Source organism: Hippoglossus stenolepis, chromosome 2, assembly GCF_022539355.2.
Source record: "Hippoglossus stenolepis isolate QCI-W04-F060 chromosome 2, HSTE1.2, whole genome shotgun sequence".
Taxonomy (NCBI): Eukaryota; Metazoa; Chordata; class Actinopteri; order Pleuronectiformes; family Pleuronectidae; genus Hippoglossus; species Hippoglossus stenolepis.
Genome location: NC_061484.1, coordinates 2,503,926 through 2,517,009, shown reverse-complemented (window position 1 = coordinate 2,517,009; position 13,084 = coordinate 2,503,926). Strand labels below are relative to the sequence as shown.

Sequence of the window (13,084 nt, the reverse complement as noted above, 5' to 3'; positions counted from 1 at the left end):
ACAGACAAGTTCACTGAAGACTGCGGAGCCGGGTGTATTTTTGGCATCAGTTTTGATTTTGCAGGATCAAAACGTGTGAAAATATGATGCAAGGTTCAGAGTGCTTCATCCTCGGAATCGGATATATATTGACGTTCGAAGGATGTTGTAAAACAACATGAAGTTAATGGGGAAAAATCTGTGCCTGACATGTCATGTATGGGTTTGAATTATGTGCCGCACTTTGCAGGTCACGAAGCACTCGGCTCCAACAGGAGAGCCTCAAACACACATTTGACACATACTGACATTTATTCCTCTGTACGCTTCAGCGTCGTTACTGTATGGCCCTGAACTCACAGACTGTGTGCAAGCCACTGCAATCAGCATGCTCTTGAACTATATTTTTACCCCCTCTTCTCCCTCATGCCTTGTCATTTATCATCATAAAAGTCAGATTTATGTGTAGAAGCCTCGGGGAGGTCACGCTGCACTCATACACCGTCAGAGGTCCAGTCAGGCGGTGACAGTATTTACCAGAGTAAAGCAACGGTTTCCATGAAAGGACTCGAGAGGGCTTTACCTGGATCAGAGAGTTCTTGATGACTCGGCTCACGTCCAGCCTCCATTCTGCGACATCAGGGTTGTGGTCGTCAAGGTTTGATGAAAAGGCGAGCAGATGAGATCGGAAATATTCTGCCGAGAGGAAAATGTGTGTGAGATGCTTTTTAGTTTTCATCTGTCATGAAATGCAGGGTTCAATCTCTAGTTTCAGAATCTATTACCATGTGTGAGAGGATAACTCTAACTCAGTTTGTTAAAACTTTGGTCTTCAGCCTTTGTTTGCCATGATTTCAGATCTCATTAAAGTAAATGTTAAGATTGGGGGATAAAGCAACCTTGGTACGATGTAGTCCAACAAGAGCTCAGACCATCAGACAGGTTCTAAGTACCTGACAGCTAAACTCAGCTATCCAGTAACTTAGCCAGCATTACAGTATGCGAGGGATTGTTGTAGAACAAAAAATTCAGTTGGTGACTGAGGAACTGAGTATAGAACCAGTGGATTGTATAATGGCACTGATGAAGAAGTGATTTTTAATTTAAATCATACACATCAGGCTGATACTTGATCTGCTTAATGAGCTCAATGTAAAAGCCACTGCCACTGAATCTGACTGGTGTAGTTCTAATAGTGATAAATAATACAATTAAAAAAAAACAAAAGTCCACAGGACCCAGTTCCAAAGTTGGGTGGCCCAATTTTAAAAGCACATTCTGCTTTAGTTCTGAGCCTGGAGCGAGGAAGAACCAAAAGGCCCTGATCACAGGTCTTCAGAGAGCTGCTGGGGAGGCAATGGCTCCCAAACGAAGGCTGGTGCTCAACGTGCACAGCTCTAAAAGGGATGGCAAGGGTGTTCAAATTAAAGCATAAAGTCTGATAACTTTGATGGGTTTGAAAAATAGACAGTTAACAGGCAGGTAGGTCAGAATTCATCCCTCTGACTTTCCTCTTCCAAATGAGTTTGTGTAATGTGGTGGTTTGTTTAAAACCTGTCTGATCACCTACTTCATTGATTATCTATTAATAACCCTTAATCATAAGGAGCAACCCTTTATAAAGAATCACTTAATGGGGAGCACGATTTTATGTTGAACATCAACAAAATAAAGACCTCATTGAAATGAAGCAGAATGGTCCTTTACGAATGATGAGAAAAACCTCTCTGTGTATATAACTGTACAGACTGTTGTGACGCATCTCGTCAGCGTGTTTACACAGCTACACAATCCCCGTGGAGATGGAGTCAGAGCGTGGGCTCACCGTGGACAGCGATGGTTTTTCTGTCCTGCAGAATAGTATTCCCTGCAGACACCTGCACGGTGACTGTGTTGATGCCTTCCCTGGAGAACATGCATGCTACACTTCCCTCTAGGGTGATTACTGGCTGCTGGGGAGAGAGACAGAGGGGGAGAGAAGGTAGGGGAGAGGGAGAGGGAGAGGGAGAGAGTCAGAGTCAGGGGCTTCCCGAGAGAGACCCTTATCAGCGGCTGCTTAACATCCTACCACTGCTATTATTTACACTACAGAGGTGTCAGCCTGCTGGCACACTCACAAACACACATGCATGCACAAGCATACACACGGAACTCTGCAGCAATCCGCCCTGTGCTGCACACAGTATCACAGCCCGCAGAGAGTTCCCTGTGTGACACCAGCAGCTATTTCCAGTCATTTCTCATGTCTCCATTTGTTCTTCAGATAGCTATAAAATGCTAATACTGCTGTGGTTTATTACCAGCTGACATAGCTGGCTGTCCTAGTGGAAGGCCCCTGTTGGTGCTGAACAAACACATTTACACAACTGCAAATAGGAGGACAGACAGCGAGTGGAGCAGTTCCAGTGTAGAGAGCATCTGTTGGTCCAGAGAGATGGAGGCTGAGTTTCTCCGTCTCCACACTCTGCTAGTAGGTTAGAGTTTTTGGAACTCAGAAGTATTGTGTTTTGAAGTATTACTTTACAGTCACAGATTACAGTTCATGATTCACTGATTACATTACAGTTGATGCACAGTACTTTCATTTAGAACAAGTAATTGCCCATTAAGAGCAAATGATGATAGAGCTACATTACATTTGGAGGGTAAAGGCCCAACTTTTTGAAGGTGCTCTCGAACAACCCAAGCAGTAACAAGAGAACTAATGAGCAGGAACATTAAATCTTAGTTGAAATGACAATATTAAAAGCTTACAGCATAATAAGGACATTAGGGCAGCAGAGGGAAACCTCAGGAATCACCTGGGTTTTGGATGCTGCATCACTGGCACTAAGCTGTTGTTGGTAAATACCAACACATAATTCAATGGCTGCTCATTAAAACGCACTGTGTTGTGAAGTGTAGCTGAGGCAGCTTTGGAGTTGTTGATGGAGCCAACTGAAGGTGTGTTCGGACATGATGCAAAGTGAATTTCAGATGCAAGCGTGGCTGCAAACAATACAGAGCATGTCTCCATACTGCTCGTGTGGTGTCATCGAAGTGTCCAGAAGCCCCGACATTCAAATTCAACTCGAAACAAGGTCATTTACACCGTGTTTTGGTCTAAATATTAACATCATGCATCTGCTTCTTATTCCACTTCATTGCGAACCTTAAGGCTTAAAACATGGTGTAAATGACACCGTTTAAAAAAAATTGAGCTGCAACACTGTTTACCCCTGAAACTCCAAAAGTCTTTTGTGGACTCAAACACTTCACCCAGCCCTCCATCAGCATAGTGGTGAGATGATAATGAGTGCATTTTCATTTTTCTATCCCTTAAGCCTGTTGGTGTATCTTGTTATGTGAGAAAGCTCTGCAGTTTTTAATTGCAGCTGATTAATGAAACCACATCTTTTTTGCAACCTGGACGCACAAATGTAGCTCAACAAAAAGAGTCAGCAACCTACTTAATAGCCAACGGGCAACAGAGAAACGGGAAAGTCCAGAGTATACATTACCTCTGTGTTATTTCCGATCCACCAGATGTAGGTGACCGTTCCCACTTGGCTGGGCCAGAGAACAGCAGTCAGGTTCACTTCCTTATTCCTCACCGCCACAAAGGGAGCTGAGAGATGGATATACTCCAGCTGACCTACTCAGGCACACACACAGTATGCATCACGCACTGACATCAACAAACTGCAGCACAATGTGCAAAAAGAACTGAAAAAAACGGGGAAAACAACATTGGCGTTTCGCACGAAGAAAGAGAAGCGAGAGTGGGTTTATAGGTTGGTGCAGAGCAGGGAGAGAGGGGTTGGAGAGTTTGTTCAGAATTCGCCCCTGCACTGGGACCATTGGCTGCCATCTGTGTGTTATTTTTCATTCGTGGCACTCCTGAGCCTGTGGTGGCTCTATTTGCACGGTTGGCACATAGGATTGACAGATTGGTGGGGGCAGCAGTGCTCCCTGATCAATAAGTCAGCTCTGTTGCATCTGTCACCCTGTGAATTCACCAGGGGTGGTCAGCCCTGCTACATACGGGGCTGCTTAGGCTCCAGTGCGCTGAGTGGCTGCGAAGCGTAAGTTGACTTGAGTGGAAGTGTAATGGGATTTGTTCTACCTCACTTGTTTGTTTGGTTATGGTAGGGGAGCGTGTACTGCTAAGAGATAAAGTACAGAACGTGGTACACTGTGTACAAAGTGCCAGCTGCAGCACTGCTAAATGTAATAGAAAGTGGAAAGCATAATGAGCTGGAACCAGGAGCACAAGAAAACTGAAAGATGTCTTTTCTAAATAAATACACGATCTAAATAAAATACAAAACTCCTCTCACATGTTACATGTAGGTACAGCATGGCGGCCTCTGAACCCAGACTGTTCTCCCCGGTGGCGATCACCCGGTAGATTCCCACAGCCCTGTAGATGTGTTTGATGCCATCCTCGATGGAGCTCACGTTGGAGTACGTCAGAGCGTGGCCGTCTCCGAAGTCCAGGTTGATGCTCGTCCTCGCTCCGTCACCCTGTGCAGACAAACACACTCAGGTTGGAAGTTAAGACTTTGCCCAAACCAGCTGCAGGACACACAACACTTTCACTGCAGGGATAAAGTCTTTGGTTGTTCCTGCAGGTCATGAATTTGTGCACAGATGACAGTTTGAAAGCTAAATTTCTGTAAATGTCAACAAATAAATTTAATTTAAAATGTAATGATATTTTCAGTCACAATTTGCTATAAATATAAGTTTTGCATTTTAATGATTTCCTTATTCAATTTAAGTTATAAAAAAAAAAATCACAGATTAAACTTGAAGACTTAAATTTGAAATGAAAACTTTTTTTTTAATTAGTTTTCAACAAATACAGTTGATATTATAAATTAAAACAAATAGTTCTGCTACAGTCCTGTTGACTGTAAAGACCAGAAAACATCTAAAGGGATTTTTTTCTACTATTACAGTGTATCCTGGATCTTTTTTTTACTTCAAAGTAATTAGTCACAGGTAATATTTGTATACAAACGTATAGTATAAGTGCCTTGCATGAATATCACGTGGTCAGGGCTCAGCACGATTGTTTAGTCTCCACAAAAACCATCCAGACATTTAAAAAAAGTATAATTTTAGGTATTTCAGCCGTCTTCAGGACAGACTGAAGCATGAAAGGGGAGAGAGAGAGACAGAGAGAGAGAGAGAGAGAGAGGAAGTCACATAGCGAGAGTCCAACCTGCTGCAGAGGACTCAAGCCAAAGTACACCTGACATTTTCTTAAGTGTGATGAAGCAGCAGGCATAGCTGCCAACACCAGGCACACATACATATATGTCTTGTATATGCCTGTATTTTCACTAAGCAGGAGATCTACAAGGGAAGGTGACTGAGGGTCTAGTGTCAGAGCAACATCTGCTGGGAAAGTCTGATTAAGGGCAAAACTGAATTCTACAAAGAAAAAAAAAAAACTTGAGGGAGTGAGTCACATAGAAAATACAAATAATTCGGACATTACACGTTTGCCTTCAGAAAATAGTTCAGTTTTTTTGGTGTGACAGTACATGAGGCTTTTGGACAAGTATAGACAACATCTTACCTCCTCCAGAAAAACGAGGAAGGTGACATTGATGCCCAACGTGGCTGTCACTGTGCCCTCACTGGTGACCAGGTGGAGGCCTTTGGGTGCTAGGACGGGACACTGCCGCCTCCTGGCTGTGTACTCCACACTGACTCCAGCTGTGCAGTTATTAGACACCACTTTCCTGTAGCTGAGGGTGGGAAAACACCAATGGATAATTATTTAGACGCATGTGGGAGGCACAAACCCAGGTTTACTGCTCGATGTCTTACAGGAGTACATTAAGTGCTCGTATTCATTCAACCTTGTTTAGAATAAAACATGGCTATGCCGTGCCCTGTAGGAAACAGTAGCAGCATTCTGCACCTGATTCTGTTTTATAAATGGCACAAGAGATTTATTTCCTCTGCAGCAATCATCCATACAGGGCCGCAGAAATGCTCTCACATGAAACCGTTAAGCACGGCTGCGGCTATTTATAGCACCTGTACCACAGTCTCCTCACACATGCTGAACATTCCACATAGCATAATCAAAGTAATATCTCAAACAACATCATTAATCCTCACAAGCATGATCAATGACGTATCTAGAGAGATGACATTGAAAAAAGACATCAAAAAGTAATTCACAATCCAGGATCAAATCAAAAGGTCATTAAAACAACAACAACAACAAAGAATAACACTCAGAATATTTAAAATCAAAAGAAGATTGTAGTGTATTCTGTGGAATAATAACATAAGTGAGATTGGCAAAAAATATTATGGTCACTTTAATAAATGATTGTCTGTTTATGTTTATAAAGATGCTTTGGACTGTTTGTTTGTCTGAATTCTACATTCAGAATTAAAAAAAATAAAATTAGTTAAATTATTGCCATTTGTTACCCGACAAAGTGACTTTTGTTCCTGAACCAGTGAAAGGTTCATAATGAAAAGTGAATATCGAGGCCAATTTCTCCTTGAAGGTAAGACAAAAACAACACTCTGCCATTTGTCTCATTAAGTATCATGAATGCAGTTTGTGTGTGTGTGTGTGGGGGGGGGGTGTGAACAGGAATACAAACAGGTTGCTCTTTGACAGCAAATCTAAAATGTGGAGAGACTGTCAATGTTCCAGAGGCTTTAACATGGGCCGAACCTGACAAAGCTACATTTCTCTCATGAGAAGAGAATTTGATGGAGAACCTACCCTACGTGATTATTATTATTATTATTAATTTTTTTTTTTTGTAAATGACACTTTCTTCCTGCAAAATTCTCTGTCGACACAAGATATTATTATCTTTATGAGCCTACGTGGGTAGGTTCTTCATAAAATTGCTTCAAGCTATTTCTGATATTATCCTATTCTTTATACGTGGGGCTTTCGACTGAAGTGGAGTCATCAGCTGATACGCTGCACAGATTAATCCTGAATTGGTCACCATTTTCGAGTCAGGCTAAATGTCTGCAAGCTCATTGGCAGATGAAGGTGGGGGAAGGGACGCTTGAGTTATGACCCGCACATGGTTGTTGGATTTCTGGCAATTCAAAACTATGACTTGAACACACTATTCCTCCTACAGCAGATCACATCACTCCTGGTGGTTTATACCCTGACCTATAAAACATGAATGCACTATTCATTTCACCCAGTGCCTGAAAGTCACTATTGAGATGGAGGGCTGATTGTGGTCTGCTCGGGTCCAGGCCTGTGTTTACCCAGTGCTGTTAAGGAAAGTCATCCCCGTTGTGCAACTCCTGGACATCGATGATGGATGGAACCAAAAGGCTGGGCTGCAATTTCCATTGGACCGTCTCTCGTAGCCATAATCACTGTAATGATCCGAGCAGACAAAAAAACAGACACGGTTATTCAATCAGGAACCAGAAAACAAACGCAGAGAGGACACTGATGCAAACATCCCTGAGGCTCTGCTTGGAAAAGTTCAGTTCTAAAATGAGACACAATCTTCTTCATGTGTGGCACATACTTGGCACAAAGCAGATGATGCTACTCAGATACAGATCAATCAGGAAAATAGCACATCCAGAGGTGATTCAACAAATTTCATGTTCAAATTCTGATACATCATTTTACATAAGCTACATGTTGTTTTACAGCAACCGCTCTGCGCCTCTTTGGTGCTTTTGAGACTGCAAGTTGTTTGTCCTACAAATTAAATGGCAGAGCAGCGCTATGTCCCCAAAATGATCGGGACAAATTGGCCCAATTAGTGCGACATGCACACAGATGCAAAAGTATTGTGATTGTAAATGAAAGCTATTAGGCCTGGTGATTTATGGTTTCGACGGTGTTTATTCCAGGAGCTGCCTCACTCAAGAGACCTGTAGACTTGGGACAAAGGCATGAGAGAAAAACAGAAGAAACAGTAATACTCTGGATGATTCAAAGAGAGAAGGATGTGGAACAAACATTCTCTGTAATATAAAGATTCATCAGAACAAAATACAAAGCTGTGGAATAACATTTGTGCTTTTGAATGCTTTCTGTTTCAAACTGCGAACAGTGACACACATTTAGGTGAATATGTCGAGTTGAATAAACACACACACTTGCACACAGACACAAGGTTACGCGTTTGAGCGTTTGACTAGTTTCCATTCAGCAGCTGCAGCACAGCCTCCGAGAGATTCTGCTGAAGCTGCTCTGTAATTAGAATCTGGAGGATATTATCCGTGGTGGATAAGGAGACTTAGAACCTGTTACACACACACACACACACACACACACACACACACACACACACACACACACACACACACGCATACTTAGCACAACTGATTGGTTGTTTTTATTTCATAACATCACTTAACATGTCATTCATATGTCTTCTTTCATTATATTTTGTTATTTGTCTTTTACAAAACTATGTTTACATGGATACCGATATTCTATTTTTTAATCTGATTAAGGCAATAGTCTGAACATGACACTGCCATGTAAACAGCATCTTCTAGTCTTACTCGGTATAAGCAATAATTGAATTAAGACCTGTGGAATATTCCGATCTGAGCCGTATCATGTAGACATGTTTTCATCTTAATCACATTACTACAGCCTGTTGGAGTTTTCACAGCATCGACACATGTATGGCAGCTACCGAGTGACCTGGGTGTAAACAAGATGAAAAGGGACCTTATGCCAAATTGGATAGAAAACCCCCAAAATGGTATTCTGTAATATTGTACATGAAATTATTTCAGGTTGTCATTAGATGTAATGGCATAGTCATAATCAGACTATGCTGTGTAACAGGTTAATGGGAATATGAATGGATAAGTCTATTATGTAACTCATGCAAACATCATAATCGAAATATGTGCTATTCGGAATACGGTCAATAATAATGGGGTCCATGTAAACCAAGTCTATGATGGATAATGATGTCTGACAATCATATTTTCCCTGTAGGGACATAAAAGGATTCACTTTAATTGGACAGAAACATACAATTTGTTTATAGCATGTGGATGGGTGTGTTTGTATAATTAATGCCCTTCTCAGATTTCGGCCCTTTTTACATAATATTCTTTGACACTCAGTGTTTTGTGGTGAATCTATGCACCGGTGTAATCCGGTGTATCTGACCTCCTCTTTGCAGGGACAGCGTCGTCTAAGTGCATCATCAGCAAACAGCTGTGTGTGCAAAGTTTCCTCATAACTCCTGTAGGCTCAGTGGATATAGACTCTGCCAATGGTCCTGTGCCCACTCCCGCTCCACTTCCTGCCTGTTACCATTTTCAAAACCTTCTTCACTATGTGAAACAACCTCCAAGCAACCTGCACTTTAAAAAATAATAAAGCTTTGACAAGGACTCATGCCAGTGCTCACCTCCCTACGAGAAAATGTGCCACCAAAACAAGTCCCCCCCCAACACTATGTTGCAGGAGCACCATCACTGCATCCTGGCCTTAGCCACCCCCCCGAGACAGATGTGAATTAAAAAAATACAAACAAGCCAGAGGGTTTTTTAACCCTTTAGCAGAATGATAATGGTGCCGCCCCACGTTTATAAAAAAATAAACCTACCCTTAACCCTGGATTGCCCAATTTCCCATAATGCAGCAAAATGGATCTTGTTGACACCCACATATTTCAAAACCCTTTCGCCAGTTTGTCAAAGACCTTTGTTTTATAAGTTTGCAGTGTCAACACCCAAGCAGAAATAACCTCTATAACATTTTTAAAAAGTCAAATAAAAAAAAAAAAAAGGTTAAGAGCAGCACTCAAACCAGGACTTTGTTCTGCAAAATTTGATGGAATTTTCCATTAACAGCCACAGAGAGGTCATGCAAATGGGAAAGAAAGAAAGAGAAGTACACTCACCACTCAAAGTCAGCCTCTGTGCATTCGCAGAGTCCCGACGTCATTGACACCGAGTACATCTTTCCCATAACACACCTGGACGTGGGCTTCAGTTTCCGGTAGATTCTTTTCACTCCCATGAGGCACGGCTCACCCTGCGGGCCCCGTTTTAAAAAATAAAAGAGAGGAAAGTCATACAGAGACAGTTAAAAAAAAAAAATAAAGCTGCTTTTGTTACACTTGCCACCATAAATAATTTACACAATGCAACCAACCATGTGTGCATCCCTCTGTGTGAAAAGCAACGCTGCCTAGCTTTGCTTCAGCTCGTTCCGCATTCCTGTTCAGCGAATATTTACGGCTTCGTACCGTGTGGTGAGCTAAACTCAACAACTGTTCATCGCAAGTGTCACACTGGAGCATTTGCGGCTTGAGTTCTTTTTTTTTTTAGAGGATTTCTTTTTGGTAATATTGCGATGAATGATTAACAAGGAGCTTGAGTTGCAAAAGCTGCCAGCACCCAATCCATTTTTAGCCATGTATCTATGCGCAGGAAGTGAATATGAAATCAGTTGAAGGAAAAAAAAAAGATGAGATGGATAACACCATCCTGTTTCACTGCCTCCTCCAGCCTACACTGCTGCTCTGCCTTTATTATAGGGACATTCTGTCTTTGTGCATTAGGTGTCAGTAGTGAGATGCTTTAAAAAAATCTGCCTGTCTCCATAAATAGACTTCTAGCTCCTGCAAATGCCCTTAATTTTCCCAGTGGCCTTAAAACACAAACGCTGTCCTCTGTTTTTAGATGGTGTTCAGTTTCTTTCTGCGGCTAACAAGGATCTCAACATTTAGGCAGGTTAGCCCTGTAATTGGCCCGGACCCTTGTCGTCCTCCATGCTATATGTTTTGATCATTATCCTGCTCAGAGCATATGGGCGTCTAAACCAATTACAGGGCTCGGCCTTGAATAAAGGGACGCTTTAAGTCTCTGGCTCGGCTTCAGGCCTGGCCAGGTTGAGGGGTTTTCAGCAAGGTTTAATATATGCAGGGGGGGGGGGGCACTCAGAGCATCAGCAGGAATCAGAATGAATATGCACAAGTGCTCCGAGAGCTGAGCGCGTCCAGGCTCTGTCCACTTGCTGCGCTGCCAGGCTGAGAGCAAAGAGACGCGTCGGCCCCTGCCGATGAAGCCTGGCGTTTGATCAAGGGGCCCCTGCACAGGCTAACCTCTGCATCAGCCAAACTTTAAAAGGCAGCACTGCGGAGGGAAGAGGCTCCAGACTTCTGATTATTTAATTTTCCATGGAGTGATTCATATCTCATTTTAGAATAACAGCTCATTACATTGAAATTGTTTATGAAGCCGAATGAGGGTGCAGCCACGAGGTTTGGATAAAGCAATGGGCTATTTACAGTGGTGCCAATGTTTTCTATAGAATCTGATTTAAATCTGTAAATAAACAAAGCAAAAATTACTAACAATAATATTAAAATAATAAAAAAACAATGTGTCACTTGCTTTACTGATAATTTGATCCATAATAGCATGTTACTTTGAAAGCAGATAGATTTTAAGGCTTCTAAAAGAAAAGATAGTTAGTGCATCTTCTGGTTTTTGAGCTCTATAGATGTGCATTTTTTACCGAATGAAAAATAAAAAAAAACATTTTGAGGATGTGTGATAACCATTATTTGTCTGTGGTGGCACCGTCTGTACCTGGTTGTGCAGGTGCCACGTCTGATAATCCGCCTCTGTACATCTCCTGTTGAAGATGGACCTGAAGTCGATTTTCACCAGCTGCCACTCAGAGCGATGACTGACGTGGCCGAATATCCTGGAAAATAGTCACACACGCTGCTGCTTGTTACATATGAAACATGCTTCGTATAATGATCACACCGAAATGGAGATGTGCAGTGTTTGTTTTTTTTTCTGTTATTGTCAGAAAAACCTACAAAAGAACAGAAACAAAGTGAGTCTCCCCATGTGTTGTGTGGTGTGTGTATCCGGACTCTGATACTTCTCATTCCTCTCTGCCACAGAGCTCCATTTTTGTCCAGAAATGATTAAAAACACAGCAGTGAGCCTCACTGTCGCAATGGATGACATGTGCCATCATTATGAAGAACATGGAATCCCACTAGTGTGGTGCCTGTTCACAATGTGTCTGTCGGTAGGGGCTGATTGCTTGGCCTGCGTTATTTCCAGGCTGGTGCCCACATGGTCAGTCGGTCTCGTTCGTTACTGCTGGAGTCGGCCACTCTGCTCCAATAGTGACAGCATGGGAAGTGCCATCACAGTTGAGTCCCGCCTTTCTTAGAACCCACTGCATTTGTGCAATTCCCTCTTTTTCTTCATGTCATTTAACATATATAAAAGTGATTTATATATAAAAGAGAGTTTCTCAATTACCGCTAACGCAACAAACTTTATGGTCAACACTGCACTCTCTTCTCAGCGATACACTCAGGCTCATTAATGCTCAACGTTAGATATGTATTTACAGAAACGGACAGAGCTTTCTGTCCTTATTCTGCATTCACTGTGTCCGTATTTGTGCACGTTTTGTAAAAGGTTATGGATACAAAAGAAACAGAGCAGTACCACTGGCAATCAACGGGGGGCAGTTAGTTAGAAAACAGGGGAGGTAACATCATATATATATATATATATATATATATATATATATAAACATATATACATATAGTTTGTATGACGTAAAGCTGGCCATCCAGAAGGGGGGGTTGGAGGTGCGATAAGCATTTCAAGATGTAAAGCACTTCTCATGCTGCACTTGTTTTTTTCTGCACACGAAAAGTGACAGAAATAGTTGAGAAGCTCAACACCTGCTTCTTCTCCTCCAGACAGCTGGCCAATCACTGCTCCCCGAAGAAGTCGGTTTGCGGATAAAAGATCGTTGGATGCGTCTGAAAGATGCAGTGGGGATGGCTTTTTTTAAATGTATTTATTTAATTTGTTGTTAACTGTTTGACCAACTGACAAGGAATTTATATGGCATACACACAGGTACCTTAACCTTGTCTTTGTTTTTCTAGCATGGTGAGTTTATTCAGGAGCCAGTGAAGAGAATCAGGAAATATTAGTAAAGAGAGGGGCATAAAGAGATAACCTGAAATATACAGCTCACCTTATACACTATTTTTACATTTAACTTTTATTTTTTGTTCCACAATGTGATGTCATTAACCTGAGCTGATGTGCTGTTATTAAACAAAAC

General features: G+C 41.9%; 1 protein-coding gene across 7 annotated transcripts in view; it reads right to left on the bottom strand.

Moving 5' to 3' along the window:
• Positions 1-13,084, bottom strand: part of LOC118121666 (VPS10 domain-containing receptor SorCS1) — a 152,513-nt gene that overhangs the window by 10,994 nt on the left and 128,435 nt on the right. For 6 of the 7 annotated variants that reach the window (XR_007034868.1, XR_007034867.1, XR_007034866.1 and 3 more), the window contains exons 15-22: positions 11,563-11,680; positions 9,867-10,000; positions 7,237-7,350; positions 5,549-5,720; positions 4,299-4,485; positions 3,480-3,613; positions 1,805-1,931; positions 563-675 (exon numbers count right to left, since the gene is read on the bottom strand). Coding sequence is in view for 4 of the 7 variants with exons in the window: in XM_047343562.1 (XP_047199518.1) it covers positions 563-675; positions 1,805-1,931; positions 3,480-3,613; positions 4,299-4,485; positions 5,549-5,720; positions 7,237-7,350; positions 9,867-10,000; positions 11,563-11,680 (1,099 nt within the window). In the remaining 3 variants the exon portion in view is untranslated. The remainder of the gene's footprint in view (positions 1-562; positions 676-1,804; positions 1,932-3,479; positions 3,614-4,298; positions 4,486-5,548; positions 5,721-7,236; positions 7,351-9,866; positions 10,001-11,562; positions 11,681-13,084) is intronic. The other variant, XM_035177725.2, reaches the window with a different exon arrangement.